This window comes from Tachyglossus aculeatus, chromosome 2 (genome assembly GCF_015852505.1).
Source record: "Tachyglossus aculeatus isolate mTacAcu1 chromosome 2, mTacAcu1.pri, whole genome shotgun sequence".
Classification (NCBI taxonomy): Eukaryota; Metazoa; Chordata; class Mammalia; order Monotremata; family Tachyglossidae; genus Tachyglossus; species Tachyglossus aculeatus.
In genome coordinates, this window is record NC_052067.1 from 52,349,818 (window position 1) to 52,369,728 (window position 19,911).

General features: G+C 43.6%; 1 protein-coding gene across 11 annotated transcripts in view; it reads left to right on the plus strand.

Moving 5' to 3' along the window:
• Positions 1-19,911, plus strand: part of AFDN (afadin, adherens junction formation factor) — a 214,164-nt gene that overhangs the window by 125,001 nt on the left and 69,252 nt on the right. For all 11 annotated transcript variants that reach the window (XM_038765853.1, XM_038765860.1, XM_038765910.1 and 8 more), the window contains 4 exons: positions 1,396-1,490; positions 2,996-3,258; positions 6,279-6,348; positions 8,802-8,923. In XM_038765853.1, the coding sequence (XP_038621781.1) occupies positions 1,396-1,490; positions 2,996-3,258; positions 6,279-6,348; positions 8,802-8,923 (550 nt within the window). The remainder of the gene's footprint in view (positions 1-1,395; positions 1,491-2,995; positions 3,259-6,278; positions 6,349-8,801; positions 8,924-19,911) is intronic.

Sequence of the window (19,911 nt, forward strand, 5' to 3'; positions counted from 1 at the left end):
GCTCTCCCTCCTGTAGTCGAGACTGGTAGAGGACTGGAAACTCTCCAGGGGTGACCCTGAGAGGGGTCTTCACCAGTACCATGTGCTTATATCCACACTCATTTCTTCCATGAGCACATCACTTTCTATTCAGATTAATGTGACACGTCAAAAGAACAATAAGCAATATTAAGTATTAATATTTGACACTTAAATATTGAGATGTAGGTTGGCTTAGTGGATAGAGCACAGGCCTGGGATTCAGAGGGACCTGGGTTCTAATCCCTGCTTCGCTGCTTGACTGCCTTGTGATCCTGGGCAAATCACTTCATTTCCTAGTGCTTCAGTCACTTCATCTGTAAGATAGGGATTGACTACAAGCCCCATATGGGGCAGGGATTGTGTCCAATCTAATTAGCTCATATCTGCATACCACAGTGAAGTGCCTGGCACATAGTAAGCACTTAACAAATACCTTAAAAGAATATTTACCAGCTTTCTCTCCAAAATACATAGTGAAAATACCCTTCACAGAAAAACTGAGTGTATTGCTAAGGATGCTCCGATTAGATAGCGTTGGTATTGATTGCATCCCACTGACAGAAGAATGCTTTAAAACCAAGTTTATAATGGTTAACAGTTCTTAAAGACTTTTATCACAATGTTCAATATGTCAGTAGTATTTATTTAGCTCCTGCTGTGTGCACTTGGAAGAGTACAAAACTGTTCATCCCTGCCCTCAAGGAGCTTAGGATGTAGTCAGGAAATGGGAGGGAAGGGGAACTGTCATAAAAAGAATTGCATATAGGAAGAAGAAAATGGGAAGATGGATAGATATATGGATGAGTATGTGCTTAAAAAGTAGGGTAGGTAGATCGTTAGATGCTACCGATTAAAGTCAGCAGGGAACTTGTCCACCAAGTCTGATGTTAACTGAAGTCAACTGATGTTATTTATCAAGTGCTTATCGTGTGCAGAGCACCACTCTACTAAGCACTTGGTAGAGTACAGTACAACAGAGTTGGAGGGCATGTGTCCTTCCCACAGTGAGCTTACTGTCTAGAGGGAATTTAGTCCATTTGGAGGGAGAGAAAGATCTCAGCAGGAAGAACGGTAAGAGCAACAGGTTAGAGGTGAGACGAATGAAACCAATACGCAAGCAAAGTGTTCTGGAGGCTTCACGTGGAGCGAAATGAATGGCCCCCTTGTCATGATAAATGATCGTTTAAAGGATTATATAATTTGTATCAGATTTTAAAAAAAATTGAAATTACCTTTAGCATTATTTCTCAGAAGATAATTTTGGGTTTTATTCAATCAAGAGCGACAATATAATGATGATAATGATGGGTGTTGGGTTTTTTTTTGTTGTTGTTGTTGTTTTTAACTGGATTTCTTTCTATTCATCCTCCACAGATGGTTCTGACTCCAGAGATAAGCCTAAACTTTACCGGTTACAGCTAAGCATTACTGAAGTTGGAACAGAAAAATTTGATGACAGTTCGATTCAGGTGAGAAAAAAGGGTTTTGAATTTTGAAGTTCTGCTTATACTCGTAGTATCCAAACAAATAATATACCATTGAAATATTAATCACACCAATCCTGTGGCTGTGTGAATCCAAAATACATAAGAAGAGCCTCCTGCCGTCATTTTACGGGTGATTATTTGAACTTAAGAATCAAAAGAGCCCATCAGGTGGAAGTTCAAACACAAATAGAATCTCATATGAGCAATTGGGCCACTTCCTCTGCTATATTAGGAGAGAAAATCTGGTGATTGTATGTGTAATTGAGCAGTTAATTAGAATGGAAAATCTGTGGAGTAATTATGATTTTAAGACCCATTGTGCTTCAGACAGAATTATACACTTCAGCCTAACACAAATGTGCAGGAGGAGCAGAATGTATTTTCAGTGCAGGTTTAAAATGAGTGTCAGATTAAGTATCATGTTTATTACTGAAAACCAAGAACACTGTATGCAAGTGAACACATTGTTGTTCTAGAGACCTGGGTTCTAATCCTGATCCTGTTGCCTACCATGTGACCTTGGGCAAGTCCCTTAATTTCTGTGTCTCAGTTTCTCCAAATCATATACTAGGGATTAGAGGGCTGTTCTCATCGCCCATATACTAAGAACTCCAAAAGGGACAGGGGCTCTTTGATCTGATTGCATTGAGTCTCTGCTAGGGTTTAGCATGGTTTTCAGCACAAAAGTAAACCCATAATAAAATACTCCAATTATTATTATTTCATTACTTTTGGTGAGAAAAATTCCAGCAGTAACAGCTGTTGGAAATGTACCATCATAAATGGTATTTATGTGTAAAGCATTGTACTAAGCGCTTGGGAGAGTGCAATGCAATATATTCCCTGCCCACCACGAGCTCACAGTGTAGAAGGGGAGACAGACATTAATTTAAATAAGTAATTTACAGTACGTAAATTATAGATAAGTGCATAAATGCTGTTGGGGCTGAAGGCGTGCCGAATATCAAATGTGCAAAGGTCACAGAATCAAGCACGTAGACGACACGGAAAGAGGGCTTAATCGGAGAAGGTTTTTTGGAGGAGATGTGAATTTAATAAGGCTTTGGAGGTGGGGAGAGTGGTGGTATGTTGAAGGGAAGGGAGTTACAGGCTAGGAGGAGGATGTGGGCAAGGGGTCGGTGGCGGGGTAGATGAGATCAGTACACAGCGAGAAAGGTGAAAGTAGAGGAGTGGAGTGTGAAGGCCGGGCTGTAGTAGGAGATCAGTGAAGTGAGGTAGGATGGGATGAGATGATTGAGTGCTTTGAAGCCGGTAATAAGGAGTTTCTGTTTATTGTGGCGGTGGATGGGCAACCACTGGAGGTTTTTAAGGAGTGGGATTGAACATTTTTATTTATTTAAAATTTTTTTGGAAATGATCTATGCAGCAGAGTGAAGTAAGGACTGGAGTAGGGAGAGACAGGAAGCAGGGATGTATGCTTAATCAAGCCTAGAGATTTAGGTTGTTTTGCCTGGTTCTATTTTCAGCTCTTTGGCCCAGGGATACAGCCTCATCATTGCGACCTGACTAATATGGACGGAGTGGTTACAGTAACGCCAAGAAGTATCGACGCCGAAACGTTCGTGGAAGGCCAGCAGATCTCGGAGACGACGATGCTGCAGAGCGGCATGAAGGTTCAGTTTGGATCATCACATGTGTTCAAATTTGTGGACCCCAGCCAGGACCACATCATTGCCAAAAGACCTATGGACGGTGGCCTCATGGTGAAAGGCCATAGGCACAAGCCCGGGTAAGCCTTTCAGACGGGACTGCTTAGCCATTGCGGGGAAGTCGTCGGAATCAACTGGACATTGTTGGCCAAGAGGATGTGGACGGGGGTTTGGCGGCGCGATAGACAAGATTGAAGTGCAGAGAGTAGGTCGGTGAAGAGTAACTGAGTGTCGAATGGACCGGAGAGGGGAGAGAAAGGAGGTAGAGAAGTCAGCAAAGAGAATAATAATAATAATAACGATGGCATTTATTAAGCGCTTACTATGTGCAAAGCACTGTTCTAAGTGCTGGGGAGGTTACAAGGTGATCAGGTTGTCCCACAGGGGTTCACATTCTTCATCCCCATTTTACAGATGAGGTAACCGAGGCACAGAGAAGTGAAGTGACTTGCCCAAAGTCACACAGCTGACAAGTGGCGGAGCCGGGAGTTGAACCTGTGACCTCTGACTCCAAAGCCCGTGCTCTTTCCACTGAGCCACGCTGCTTCTCTAACCATGTGGTAGTCTAGACAGAAATAAGCGCTTGCACCAGCATGGTAGCAGTTTGGATGGAGAGGAAATAAAGGAAAGATGCACATCCCACCCAAAAGGAGCTTGCATTCTAATGGGTGAAACACAAGTATTTGCAATCCGTGGATTCAGAATAAACACAGTTAGATATTTGAGCAAATATGCACAAGTGCTGAGGATGTAAAGGCAAGAAACAGCCGAAGGGCTGGTTAGATTTGACCACCATGGGTTAATATTCCCTGATAATTAATCAGGAGAGACTTGCTGGGTATGTCATTTTTAGGGAAGTTTTGACCAGGGGTGGAAATAAACTAGAGCTTAAATAACAATAATAATAATAATCGCTGTCTTTGTTAAGCACTTACTGTGCGCCAGACACTGTACTAAGCACTGAGGTGAATACAAGCAAATCAGGTAGGACACAGTCCCCGTCCCACATGGGACTCACATTCTTAATCCCCGTTTTACAGATGAGGTAACTGAGGCACAGAGAAGTTAAGTGACATACCCCAGAGCTTGTTAGGGTGGGGGCTTAGGGGATGCATCGTGGCTCAGTGGGAAAAGCATGGGTTTTGGAGCCAGAGGTCATGGGCTCAAATCCCGGCTCTGCCACTGTGTGGACTTTGGGCAAGTTACTTAACTTCTCTGCGCCTCCGTTACCTCATCTGTAAAATGGGGATGAAGACTGTGAGCCCCACGAAGGACAACCTGATCACCTAGTAACCTCCCCAGCGCTTAGAACAGTGCTTTGCACATAGTAAGCACTTAACAAATGCCATCATTATTATTATTGTTATTATTATGGGGGAGACACTCCTGCTGCTTCAGTTTTTCTCAGTGGCGGTTGTACCACTGCCGCGGATTCAGTCAGTCAGTCAATGATGTTTATTGAGCGCATACTGCATGCAGAGCACTGGACTAGGCGCTTAGGAGAGTACAGTACAGTAGAGTGGGTAGACACGAACCTCGTCCTCAAGGAGCTCACAGTTTAAATATCTTGCCTCACCTGCCTCACTCCCTCTTCCTCTGCTTTTAAGTGCTTTGGCCCTGTCAGCCCTGTTCCTTCTGCTTTCCCCTTCTGGTGGGAATCAATTTTTCCTTTCCACCCTGGCTTCGAAGGAGGGGAGGACGGAGATCTGGCCGATATGGAAGATACCCATTACTCCTTCAGCTAAAATATCAATGCTCTCTGATGAGGGCTTGTCTAACGAGAGAGATCTTATTTCTTCTGTGCTGTGAGCCAGGAAACCGGGCCATTCTGGGCGATCGCTTACCAAATGTTGCTAGGATTTTCTTTTCCTTGATTAAATTCAGGTGATCACCATTCTGTATTTTCACTCGCCTCACTGGCTTAAAATGATTAGGCTTTCCCAAAGCAGATCTTATCTTGAGTTAATTATTGAACCATAATTTTCCTTACTGATTTCCAGTTCAGAAAAGTAGGGGGTTTGTGTGGTCTCAAAATTGAGCATTCTTTCCTATACTTGGGCCAAAACTGTTCAGATGAGAATATTGGCTGGGACGTTACTGTGAAGCTATCATTAAAATAATCAGTTTTGTTTTCAGTTGTGATAACAAAACATGATCAATATACATTTATTTGTGTATCTAAGGTTCCTATAAAGGAGTCTCACTTTGTTGTTTTTTTTTTTTAATGAAACTAAGTGTGGAAGGAACTTTCAGACTCACCTAAGCAGCATGGCTTAGTGGAAAGAGCACCGGCTTGGGAGTCAGAGGACGTGGGTTCCAATCCCGACTCTGCCACTTGTCTGCTCTGTGACCTTGGGCAAGCCACTTAACTTCTCTGGGCCTCAGTTACCTCATCTGTAAAATGGGGAGTATGACTGTGAACCCCACATGGGACAATTGGATTACCTTGTATCTAGCCCAGTGCTTAGAACAGTGCTCGGCACATAGTAAGTGCTTAACAAATACCATAATAATAATAATTATTATTACCTTTGAATTTGGGTCCGAACCCCTCAAGCTCCTAGATTTTCACCCAGCCACTACAGCACTTATGTCCATTCATTTATAATTTAGTCTTAGCGTCTGTCTCCTCTTCTAGTCCGTAGATCCTCGTGGACAGGGATGATGTCTATCTACTTTATTGTACTCTCCCACATGTGTAGAATAGTCCTGTAAGTGCTCAATAATTGATTGATTGATAAGTTTTGGGAGTTAGATAATGAAGCAGCGTGGCTTAGTGGCTAGATCATGGGCCTGAGAGGAGGACCTGGGTTCTAATTCTGGCTCTGCCACTTGTCTGCTGGGTGAGCTTGGGCAAGTCATTTAACTTGTCTGTGACTCGCTGGCCTCATCTGGTAAATGGGGTTAAGAGTATGAGTCCCGTCTGCGGCAGGGACTGTGTTCAACCTGATTAACTTGTGTCATCCCCAGTGCTAAAACAGTGCTTGAGACATAGTAAGTGCTTAACAAGTACCATAATGATCATCATTATTATTGTGAGTCATCCTGTCTTGCTCTTAGAAGTTACTGAGACTCCAATATTTGTCTTCCTCTTTCCTAGAATTGTTCAGGAAACAACCTTTGACCTGGAAGGAGATGTTCACAGCGGAATAGCGTTGGCAGTAAGCAAGGTTAGTCCCGTTTTTTAAAACATTCAGTTAAAAAAAACACGCAAATCTTGAAAATTGCCTTCAAACTCATTCCTGTGATGATCCTACTGAGAGCTCACCTCCTCCAGGAGGTCTTCCCAGACTGAGCCCCCTCTTTCCTCTCCCCCCCTCATCCCCCCACCACACTACCTCCTCCCCCTCCCCACAGCACCTGTATATATGTTTGTACAGATTTATTACTCTATTTATTTTACTTGTACATATTTACTATTCTATTTATTTTGTTAATGATGTGCATCTAGCTTTACTTCTGTTTATTCTGATGTCTTGACACCTGTCCACATGCTTTGTTTTGTTGTCTGTCTCCCCCTTCTAGATTGTGAGCCTGTTGTTGGGTAGGGACCGTTCTATATATGTTTCCAACTTGTACTTCCCAAGCACTTAGTACAGTGCTGTGCACACAGTAAGCGCTCAATAAATACAATTGAATGAATCTGATATTTCAGATTTTTTTTAAACTCTGGGAGTTAATTTTTTAATTACTGCATATTCCAGGGACCAAAACCAATTATGATCAGTAATATGAATGAATCATTTTTTTCCTTTGACATTTCCAAGGAACTTCAGGATAACCTTTCGTTTTCATGGTGTCATCATCCTGGGAAAAAAGGCAGTGGTTTTTCCCTTGCTCCTCAGGGCTTTTATCCTAACCGAGCTTTTCCAAGGGCTAAATTCCCCATAACGTGGTCTTTAAGAAATGCTCCATTGGAAGTTTGCACCCTAAATGGTTTAGACTGTGGAAACAATCCATGGTTCAGATGTCTTGGAATATGCTAGGAATGTTAATTTGCCATTGTAACATGTTCTGTCTGGTCGTGATATTGAATAAATACCTGAACAATCACTTTCTTTCCCTGGGTAGAAGGGAAAAATAGAAATAAGAGTAGGAAACCCCGGATCCAAGTCGAGCATATGTGATGGTATTGAGTGTAATAGAGTATTATTGTTGGAGTTTGGAAATATTAGTGGGACCGTTCAGTATATTGTCCCTTTATGAACGTTTCTGGATTCCCAAGAGCATTGCGATAAAAAAAATATTGCTTTCCCATTTTTATTATTCAAAGGTCAACCCCTAGGTGAATTCATGCTGCCAAGAAGGATAGCTTGAGTGAGGTTTGGTACAGTTAGGAGCCCCTGGACAATTTACAGTTGTAAAAGTCTTACCATTTACAGTATGTTTTAGGACTTGCTTTAGATAATGTGGAGAAGGATTTTAATTTTATCCTGCATAGACCAGTCCTGTGCAGAATTGGTAAAGAAGGAACTCTGATGTTTTCACATCATTAAAAGCCGAACATTTGTGAAGTTTACTTGCATAATAGCTCCACATTTCTGCACAATTTTTGCAACACCCAAACAGAGGAGGGATTCATGGGGTGGGGGGGAATTAAGTGAGCAGTAAGGGGAATGGGAGGAAAGAGAAGATAAGGAGGGGAGAGGAAAGAGAATGGTAGGCTCGCACTTGTAAATTGCCCTCTCCCAAGTGCTGCATGTAATAGGTCCTGGTAATCCCTCCCTTCCACCTCCCACCTCCTTTCCTCTCTTTTCCTTTCTCTCCCCGCAGTGCTGTGACCCACCTCTCTTCCTATCCCAGCATGTACAAGCGTTTCTCAGAAAAGATGCCTTGAGAGAATCAGCCTGTGTCCACAAGTCATTCTAACCCCTCCTCTGTTTTTACTCCAGCGTGCGTGCAGCTGTTACTCTTACAGAAATCATCATTTCAATCCCCCTCAGAAAGCAGGGGTAGAAAGGGTGGAATTGTGGGATGGAGGCAAGTGTGTGAGAAAATACATACGACAGAAATTATCAGTACTGTGAAACAGACTTTATGTCCTATGTTTAATATTTGTAGATGCATAGGGAAGTTGTTTCAAATTGCTTGATGGTTCTAGGAGGATTGATAGCATCTTGGCAATGCAGGACCAGGTCATTATCAGAGGCAGTCTTTTCTCTGTGTTGATTTAAGGACACCCGCACTCTAGTTAGAGAGGTTTCTGAAGCCCTCAGGATGCAAAGCCCCCAGAATGATCGCGTGTGATTCTGTCGGTTGTTCCCGATATCAGAGTCTCCAGGAGAGATCGACTGGCATAAACGTTCCCCTTCTAAAACTCTGGAACCGGGCGCTAAACCTTAAATAAGGGGCTGGAAAATCCTAGGGGGCAATTGGCTGGGAAAACCGCAGCGGGCTGTTGTCTTTTGGAGCTCTCGGCTCTGTCACTGTGGATCGGCACACCTGCTGCATTGCTGTATTCTTTTCCGGACTGCGTCCACTACCTCTCCGCATCCCCCTCCCTCCCTCCGCCTCCCTTCCCACCCCTTTTCGGCAGCCTTTCATCAGTGGCTACGATGACCGCGAGGCTCAGCAGGTTTGGCAAGCGGTGAGTTAAACGCACTCTCTTCTTGCCTTGGGTTAGAGCACCTCCAGACTGGATAGCGACCCGGCTTCGACAGCATCCAGCACGGCAGCAGAAAGAGGGATGGTGAAGCCAATGATCAGAGTCGAACAGCAGCAAGATTACCGCAGGCAGGAAACCAGGTAGGGAATCGACAGCGCGTCCTTGGGAAATGAAAAGATCCAGCATCCCTGGGGTTTGCCTGTTGTTTTTAAAGCCTCGTGGGAAGTATTTGAAAAAGAATTCTCTCTCATTCCTTTGGAATTAAGTGTAATTTAACAAAGACCAAGTGTGAGAGAAATGTCTCTCTTAAATAGGTCACCCGTTATCACAAACGATAGCCTAACGTAAAAACTGCCTGGCTCCTGTAAGATTTCCGGCTTCATGCAATTTCAGATTTGGGAGAAAACATCCATTTTACCTGATTTTCGGTATAGAGAGCGCCAGCCCTTTTCGTTTTTAAAAGCCGTTCCCTACAGCAAGGTGAAGGGAAGGTTAGAGCATCTTTTCATCGCCGCTCAGAGTGTGTTTCCGAATTGTTAATGCCTTGTTTATGTTGAAAGACGTGTACAGGGGAATTTTGATTCAGTCGGCATCGTTGGCTGAGCACGATTGTGACAGAGCTCTGCTAGTTTGTCGCTTAGGTACGTGCATTAGGGTTAGGGAAATAGAGCCTATATATAGGGAATTTAGAGCTCCTTTCCAGGGTGGCTGAATTCAGGATTTGGGTCCTGATACTCAGAGTTGAATATTCATTGAGCTTTTGGTCAGGCGTCTCTAGCTATCCCCTTTCACAAATCAAGAATTCTGTAAAAGGTACTGACTGACTGATAGAATCCTCCCTTTTTATCCCTGCTCTTTGAGGGGGATAGAAATGATGACTTGTGTTAAGTAGTGACAGAACAATTGGGAGACACATCCTCGGGCCATTAAGCCTCCCCTCCTGAAATGTGCCCTTACTTGCTGGGGTAGGAAGAAAGGAGGGTTAGAGCACTGAGAGGAGAGGGAGGCAATTGCCTGTAATGAATTGCCTAAGGTCATTTGTCCAGTCAGGTGACTGAAGATGGAGACATAATTATTTTATTTCCCGATTTCCAGAAGAGGGCACTGCAGATTGCAAGATTGTCATTGGGATCAGGAAATGGGCCATAAATATATAGATTCACTGAAGAACTACAGGTTTGCTTATTAATTTTATGGGGGAGCCGGGAGCTGTTATTTTTCAAGGAATTTTTTCAGCCAGTTGCGTAAATAATCCAAATGAAGTGACTTTCCCTCCAGTGATTGACTTTGAACCGTAAATTTGCTCTTTGAAAATTTTTAGATATATTAATGCACCTTTCAAGCCAAATGGAGCGCTAAAATACTCGTGTCTGTGATTCTCATTCGTTCCATGAGCGTGAACCAAGAATATCCATATGTAATTTGGTCCTGCTACCAAAGTATTCAATGTATATTTTTTGGATTAGAGTAAATGTGAGAACGTGGAACCACTTATATGTGGATAGATAGCAACGGTTAGGACTTTTAGTTTTGGGAGGCACCATGGCCTAGTGGATAAGAGCATGTACTTGGGAGTCAGAAGATAATGAGTTCTAATCTCAGCTCCTCCACTTGTCTGCTGTGTGGCCTTGGACAAGTGACCTCACTTCTCTGGGCCTCAGTTCCCTCATCTGTAAAATTAGGATTAAGACTGTGAGACCTATGTGGGACGGGGACTGTGTCCAACCCAACTATATTGTATCTACCCCAGCGCTTAGAAGTGTGCCTGGCACAAGGTAAATGCTTAACAGATACCTTCATCATCAGTACAAAAGGCTGAGATGGAACAAGAATGGAGTTTTCAAAATCCTGAAGGGTTGAGAGAGATGAAAACCCCTTGTGAGCAAAGGAATGTGTCTTGTCTTATTCTGTCGAGTCGTTTCTGACCCATAACGACTCCACGGATACGTCTCGCCCAGAGGGCCCCACCTCCGTCTGCAATCGTTCTGGTTGTGTGTACGTTAGGTTTTCTTGGTGAAAAGCCGGAAAAGCTTGCCTTTTTCTGTGCAGTAAATCTGAGTCTCGACCCTTGACTCCCTTCCACGCCGCTGCTGCCCAGCACAGGAGAGTTTTGACTTGTAGCAGATTGCCTTCCACTTGCTAGCCACTGGCCAAGCTAGGCATGGAATGGCCTCTGCTTGACTCTCCCACCTGTAGCTGGACTGGCAGACTCTCCAGATGCCATCCTGAGAGGGCAGGGAATGTGTCTACCAACTCTGTTATATTGTCCTCTCCTAAGCGCTCAATAAGTGCCATTAATTGGTTGATAGATTGTTGATGAGCACAGGGTTCTTAGACACCAAATCCCACACCCATAGGGTCAAAGGGCCACCCATTAAAGGGTAAAAGGGATAAGCTTACGGCAAACCAAGGGAACCTTTTTCGTTACCACTGAAAGTGTGCAGGCCCGAAGTATCAAAAGATTTGAGCGGGATCCAAATGAATTAAGTGGAAAGAGGCCCTTAAATGAATCCTTCTAAGGAAGTCAAGTTTGTAGAGGGCAAAGTTAGGGATGGGTCCGGTGGTCTTTCCTGGGTGGATGTTCATTCATTCAGTTGTATTTATTCAGAGCTTATTCTGTTCAGAGCACTGGGAAAGTGCAGTACAACAATAAACAGTGACATTCCCTGCCCACAGCGAGCTACAGAAGCAGCGTGGCTTAGTGGAAAGAGCACAGGCTTGGGAGTCAGAGGTAGGGGGTTCTAATCCCGGCTCCGCCATTTATCAGCTGTGCGACCTTGAGCAAGTCACCTAACTACGCCGTGCCTCAGTTACCTCATCTGTTAAATGGGGATTAAGATTGTGAGCTTCATGTGGGACAACCTGATGACCTTGTATCTACCCCAGTACTTAGAACAGTGCTTGGCACATAGTAAGTGCTTAACAAATACCATCATTATTATTATAGCCTAGAGGGAATGTAAAGGAAGACAGTCACCCCCCGGATCTTCCAAGCATCTAGTTGCTACTTGTAGAGTCTAAGAATAATAATTCATAATTATGTTATTTGTTTAGTACTTACTATGCCCCAACACTGTAGTAAGGACTGGGGTGAATACAAGCAAATCAGGCTGTCACAGACCATTTCACGTGGGGCTCACAGACAGTCTCAATCCTCATTCTGCAGGTAGGAAACCGAGGCATAGAGAAGTGAAGTGACTTGCCTAAGGTCATACAGCAGACAAGTGATGGAGTCAGGATTAGAACCCATGACCTCCTGACTCCCAGGCTACTATGACTACTATGCCTTGGTACTTCTCGGTGTAGGTTAGACTAAGTCTAACCCAGTTAAGGTATTTTGCTTGGATATTTGTACACACATTTGGTATCTAATTTACCCTAGGGGTTTTTAAAAGTATGAAAAATAAAACAAGAAGTGGATCGCTGATTTTCATAATGTTGGAAGTGACCTTTGAGGGGAAAAAAAGAAGGGAGGGCTAATACGTTGGGGAAATTAGGGATTATGGGAAATACCTTAAGTGACCTTTGAGGGGGAAAAAAAGAAGGGAGGGCTAATATGGTGGGGAAATTAGGGGTTAATCAGGGAAGGCCACTTGGAGAGGTATGATTTTAATAGGGGTTTGTAGATGGGGACAAATAGGTGTGTCTGATATGAAGGGGGAAGGAATTTCAGATCAGAGAAGGATCGTGGGCAATGAGTTGGTGGTAGATAGATGAGACCAAGGTGCAGTGAGCCAGTTGGTGTTAGAATAAAGTGTGTAGGTGTCTCTATATGTTGCCACCTTGTACTTCCCCAGCGCTTAGTACAGTGCTGTGCACACAGTAAGTGCTCTATAAATACGATTGAATGAATGAATGTAGTGTACATTGTCATAGGGGTGCAACAAGGTGAGTTGGGGCGAGAGAGCTGATGGCTTTAAAGCCAGTGGTGAGGAATTTCTTTTTTACGTGAAGTGGATTAGAGCCCCCGACATCTGACTCCCAAGCCCGTGCTCTTTCCACTATACCACGCTGCTACTCGAGTATAAATGCGTAAATGAACATTTGGACTGCTGGGATTATTGCGATTTAGGGCTGTGGAGATTAACTGTTCAAGGCTTGCTCATGTCTGATTGAAGTATTGGTTCTCAACTTGGAGAGCTATTTGTGGCAGTCTTTATATGTGAAAATGAGTAGGTTTCGTGCTGATGAAGCATGCTGTATCTTAGTGTTTTAATTAAGGGTAGATTAGTTACAATAGTAGTAATTTGATTGGATGGTCAAAGTTAATTCAGTTTCTAATTTTCCGAGCTTTATTTCATTGAAAGTATTCATCTTTGGTCAAGTCACTTAACATCTCTGGGCCTCAGTTACCTCATCTGTAAAATGGGGATTAAGACTGTGAGCCCCACGTGGGACAACCTGATCACCTCGTATCCCTCCCAGCGCTTAGAACAGTGCTTCGCACATAGTAAACGCTTAACAAATGCCATTATTTTTATTATACTTTGAAAAATCTTTCTTAAGAAATGAGGAATTGTCTAATGTCACTATTGCTTACTTATGACTAGATTAAAAATGGTATCTGGTGGGTGTTTTTCCTTAAGAAACAAGTTCCTTTAACGCATCACACAATCTATTAATTGCCTGGAAGGGAAATAAGTATGACTAAATCTTATTGCAGACATTTAATCATCCAAAATACTAAATCTGGTTACAGAAGCTAATGATTGACTCTAAACCACACTAATATTTTTGAGATGAATAGTTTCTCTTCCCTTTTCAATGTCTGTTCTCCCTCCTCTTAAATTGTGAGTCCTATTTATGACAGGGACTGTATCCATCCAGATTATCTTGGGTCTACCCCAGAGATTAGTCCAGTGCTTCGCATATAGGAAACACTTTAACAGATATCACAGTTATTATATTCATTTTCCACCGAAAGCTCCAGTTAGTATTGTTAGTACTTCAATGCAGAGGTATTTCAGACTGGAATATTCCAGGTTCACGGTACATATGCCAGTTTTCACATAGTTATAAAGATATTTTATGCCTCAGGGTAAGTTTTGACCTTGTGTACGAGACAATATTTAACTTTTACAAAATCAGTCCTCTAAATTTTCTCCATTTTATCATCTGAATTGTAGGTATATGATTAATGACATTTCTTTCATTTTCCATTCTTTTAAAGACTAATCTTTCTCCATTCATATACCCACAAATCATCATCAATCGTATTTATTGAGCGCTTACTGTGTGCAGAGCACTGTACTAAGCGCTTGGGAAGTACAAGTTGGCAACACATAGAGACAGTCCCTACCCAACAGTGGGCTCACAGTCACAAATACGCATGTTCATTCATTCAGTCATATTTATTGAGGGCTTACTGTGTGCAGAACACTGTACTAAACACTGGGGAGAGGACAGTGTAACAGTCAACAGGCACATTTCCTGCCCACAACGAGCTTACAGTTTAGAGGGGGAGACGGACACATTAGAATGGGTATGGCCATGGGAAAATATGGAACAGTCGAGGTGTCTCCTGGGTCACTTTCCTTTGGAGAAGCAGCATGGCTCAGTGGAAGGAGCACGGGCTCTGGAGTCAGAGTTCATGGGTTCAAATCCCGGCTCCACCAATTGTCAGCTGTGTGACTTTGGGCAGGTCACTTCACTTCTCTGTGCCTCAGTTACCTCATCTGTAAAATGGGGATGAAGAATGTGAGCCCCCTGTGGGACAACCTGATCACCTTGTAACCTCCCCAGAGCTTAGAACAGTGCTTTGCACATAATAAGCGCTTAATAAATGTCATTATCATTATTATTATCTCTGAGTCAGACAGATTTCCCATTCGGCAATTGGTTTGGAGGGTGGAGGCCAAGGGAGGGGCAGGATGAGAGACCAGGAGGAAATGGGCAAATGGTGGGGAAATGGGCAGGAGAGCTGAGAAAACAGTTGGGATGGAGCCTCAGAGTCATTTTATGGCCAGGGAGTGAAGAGTCCCTATAGAGTGAGAGATTTAGGGCCAGGCTAGGCATTTCTGCCATTTTCATGTATTTGCTAGTTTTTAGGTGGCATTTAATGGTCTCAGTGTTCCCAGTGAAATTAAAATCAGAACACTTTTGAAAATTCAGTGAAGATGATTTTTGTAATCAAGGATATATTTTAAAAGAGCTTTTAGAATTCAAAGGTCGGGGGCAAGCATTTGATCCAGAACCGTCTGCAAAATAGCTTTCAGTGGTCATTATTGAAGTCTTCATATTTACAACCCAGTTGGTTGCAGAAACTCTCTTAAACTGAAACGAGGTAAAAATCAATCCATCAGCTCCTTATGGGCAGGGATTGCATCTATGAATTCTAGTAATAATACTATTTGTTAAGTGCTTATTATGTGCCAAGCACTAAGCACTGGGGTGGATACAAGCAAATCGGGTTGGACACAGTCCCTGTCCCACATAATAATGATGGCATTTATTAAGCGCTTACTATGTGCAAAGCCCTGTTCTAAGCGCTGGGGGGGTTACAAGGTGATCAGGTTTTCCCATGGAGGGCTCACAGTCTTAATCCCCATTTTACAGATGAGGTAACTGTGGCCCTGAGAAGTTAAGTGACTTACCCAAAGTCACACAGCTGACAGTTGGCAGAGCTGGGATTTGAACCCATGACCTCTGACTCCAAAGCCTGTCGTCTTTCCACTGAGCCACGCTGCTTCTCTATGGGGCTCACAGGCTCAAACCCCATTTTATCATCATCATCATCATCAATCGTATTTATTGAGCGCTTACTGTGTGCAGAGCACTGTAGTAAGTGCTTGGGAAGTACCAGTTGGCAACATATAGAGACAGTCCGTCCCCAATAGTGGGCTCACAGTCTAAAAGGTGGGCTCACAGTCTGAAAGATGAGATAAGATGAGATACAGATGAGATAAGTGAGGCAAAGAGAAGTGAAGTGACTTGTCCAAGGTCACACAGCAGACATGTGGCCAAGGTGGAATTAGAACCCGTGACCGCTCCATCTACCATGTCATGCTGCTGTTCTGCACACAGTAGGTGCTCAACAAATACCACTGATTTATTTTTCTGATCGGAGCAATGTTGAAAGTGGTTGATGGGAAGCCAGTTTTGCTGAAAAGTGCCCAGAAATATGTGGACTTGGGTTATGTGTTACGTGGCTACATTTAGGTATTAGAATTGAGTGATGTTCCATAACTGAGCAGCTCTATAACTTCTACTTCAGGAGTACAGTGGCCTGGTTGACCCTCTCTGGTGCCAACTTGTACTTCCCAAGCGCTTTTGTACAGTACTGTGAACACAGTAAGCGCTCAATAAATGCGACTGAATTTATTCACATCCGCTAACGCTCTCCCTGACCCACCTTGTCCCTCTGGACATAAGCACCCAGAAGCCTGTTGATGACTCTAGTAATTAATGATTGTGGTATTTGTCCAAGTGCTTACTAGGACGTTCTGGAGAAAATATGCCCATAGTGTCAGTGTGGATTGGAAATGACTCAGTGTGGCATTCGATGATGATGATACAATGTGCCAGGCACTGTACTAAACGCCGGGGCGGATACAAGCAAATCAGGTTGGACAGAGTCCCTGCCCCAAGTGGAGCTCACAGTCTTTAATCCCCATTTTGCGCATGAGACAACTGCGGCACAGAGCAGCGGAGCGACTTGTCCAAAGTCACACGGTCAATAAGTGGCGGAAACAGGATTAAAACCCAAGTCCTCCTGACACCTAGGCCTGTGTTCTTAACGCTGCTTCCCCTAACAACATTTCAAAAGAGCAAATTTTGTAAATAATTCACCCAGGAGTCATGGCAGTGTTATGAACAGCCAGGGCTCTCTCATCTTTAGGATACCCTTTTTGGAGATACTACTGGGTAGTGGCTTTCTGTGGAGGGAAGCTTTAATATGTCTTCATAAAAGTCACCTATTTTTTTTTTTTGTCTTGAGTAACTGTAATAAAATTTAAAAATAGCCATAGTGAGTCTTCAAATGTATGCTCTGATCATTCCACTTTATGCGGTAGTGAGTTTCTGTGGGTATAATAAAAAGTCTTATAAAGCCAGTTCATAAAAAGATTCCTATTTAACTTATAAAAATACAAATGCATGACTCACCTTTATTCTAGATTTCATTCAACCATGCCCTGTTCATTTCCCCTAATCCATCCACCAAACTCTCTTGAACAACTCTTTTCTGTTCTCACGTGAAATCATCGATACCAAAAGCCGTGTTCCTCATTAATTCGCAATTCCTGGATTTAAAACATTGTCCAGTATTTCTGTAATGAATACTACGTGACAAGTAAGTGACCTCAGACAAGATGAAGATACAGATTTGAGTCGAATTTATGACCTGAGCATCAGAAATATGGTAATCTCTGAAGCCGCGGGTGACAACCTTTTGAGGAGTGGGGTACAAATGAAGGTGTAAAGAAAGATTCCTCTTCCCACTTTGGCACAGAGGCTAATCAACCAGTCGTATTTATTGAGTGCTTACTGTGTGCATCACACTGTCCTAAACACTTGGGAGAGTACAGTATAACAGACTTGTTAAGCACATGGGGAAAGCACAAGTCGAGGAAACAAGCGGCAGACGGACATTATTATAAATAAATGAATTACGGATTTGTACGTAAGTGCTGTGGGGCTGAAGGAGAGATGAATAAAGGGTGCAAATTCATTCAGTCATTTATTGAGTGCTTACTGTGTGTAGAGCACTGTACTAAGCGCTTGGGAAGTACAAGTCGGCAACATATAGAGACGGTCCCTGCCCAACAACGGGCTCACAATCTAGAAGGGGGAGACAGATAACAAAATATGTAGACATTTGTCAAAATCATCAGAACAAATAGAATTATAGCTATATCCATATCATTAACAAAATAGAGTAGTAAATATGTACAAGTAAAATAAATAGAGTAATAAATCTGTACAACTATACACAAGTGTTGTGGGAAGGCGAAGGGGGTAGGGTGGGGGAGATGGGTAGGAGGAGAGGAAAAAGGGGGCTCAATCTGGGAAGACCTCCTGGAGGAGGTGAGCTCTCAGTAGGACTTTGAAGGGAGGAAGAGAGCTGGCTTGGCAGATGTGTGGAGGGAGGGCATTCCAGGCCAGGGGAGGGACGTGGGCCGGGGGTTGACCGCGGGACAGGCCCAGCTCTGCCAACTGTTTTGTGTGACCTTGGGCAAGTCACTTCAGTTTTGTGCCTCAGTTAGCTCATCTGGAAAATGGAAATCTAAGTGCAGGGGTGACACAGAACGGAGTGGGAGATGAGGAAATGAGGATTTAGTTGGGGAAGGCCTCTTGGAAGGAGATGTGCTATCAGTAAGGCTCTGAAGGTGGGGAGAGTTATGGTCCGTAGGATAGGAAGAGGGAGGGAGGCCAGAGGCGAGATGTGGGCGAGAGGTTGGCGGCGAGATAGACGAGATGGGGGTACAGTGAGTAGGTTGGCATAGGGGGAAGTACAACAGAGTTTCTAGACAACTCCTTCCTCTCCCCCTCCTCCCCCTCCCCCCCGCCTTACCTCCTTCCCCTCCCCACAGCACCTGTATATATGTATATATGTTTGTACGTTTTATTACTCTATTTATTTTGCTTGTACATATTTATTCTATTTATTTTATTTTGTTAATGTTTTGTTGTCTGTTTCCCCCTTCTAGACTGTGAGCCGGCTGTTCAGTAGGGACCGTCTCTATATGTTGCCAACTTGTACTTCCCAAGTGCTTAGTACAGTGCTCTGCACACAGTAAGCGCTCAATAAATATGATTGATGAGGAGGAGGAGGAGTAAAGTGTGCAGGCTGGGTTGTAGTAGGAAAGCAAGGGGGTGAGCTAGGAGGGACAAGGTGATCGAGGGCCTTAGAATTGATGGCGAGGAGTTTCTGTTTGCAACGGAGGTGGATGGGTGACTACTGGAGGTTCTTGAGGAGTGGGGAAATATGGACTGGTCATTTTTATAGAAAAATGGTTAGGTAGCAGACAGTGCTTTTTTTATTGTTTGAGTAGGGATGTGGGAGGGGCAGCTATGAGTGTTCCCAGCTGACCTGCAGGAAACACTCGAAGCGATTGGTATTTCTCGCCACCCTCAGCCCTCCAGCCTTATATATATAGCCAGAATTTACTTTCATGTCTGTCTCTCCCCTCCAGATGGTAACCACCTTGTGGGCTAGGAATTCATTCATTCAGTCGTATTTATTGAGCACCTACTGTGTGCAGAGAACTGTACTAATCATCAATCAATCGTATTTATTGAGCGCTGACTGTGTGCAGAGCACTGTACTAAGCGCTTGGGAAGTACAAGTTGGCAACATATAGAGACGGTCCCTACCCAACAGCGGGCTCACAGTCTAGAAGGGGGAAACAGACAACAAAACATTAACAAAATAAAATAAATAGAATAAATATGTACAAGATAAATAAATAGAGTAATAAAACGTACAAACATATATACATATATACAGGTGCTGTGAGGAGGGGAAGGAGGTAAGGAGGGGGAGGAGGGGGAAAGTAAGGAGGTGTATAGAAACTCTGTTTTACTTCCCCCAGAGCTTATTTCAGTGCTCTGCGTACAGTACTTCATTCTACTTCATTCCTTCAATTATATATATTGAGCACTTACTGCATGCAAATCACTGTACTAAGTGCTTGGAAAGTACAATACAGCAGTAGTAACAATCTCTGCCCACAACGAGCTCACAGTCTAGAAGAGGGGGGAAGACATCAATACAAATAAACAGGCGTCAATATAAATAAAATGACAGAAGCGCTGTGTTGGGAGAGGGGGAAGAGCAAAGGGAGCAAGCCAGGGTGACACAGAGGGTGTGGGAAATAAGGGAAAGTGGGGCTTAGTCTGGGAAGGCCTCTTGGAGGAGGTGTGCCTTCAGTAAGGCTTTGAAGTGGGGGAGAATAATTAGATTATTAGAGATTAGATTAGAGAAGGATTAGATTGGATTAGAGAAGGGAAGGGCGTTGCAGGCCAGAGGTAGGACATGGCCAGGGGTCGGCAGTGAGACAGGCGAGATGGGGGCACAGTGAGAAGGTTAGCACCAGAAGAGAGGAGTGCGCAGTAAATACCATTGATCGACTGAAGCGCAGCAGCTGCCTGGGTAGACATCTCTCTGAGGTTGCGGTGGAAATTCTTG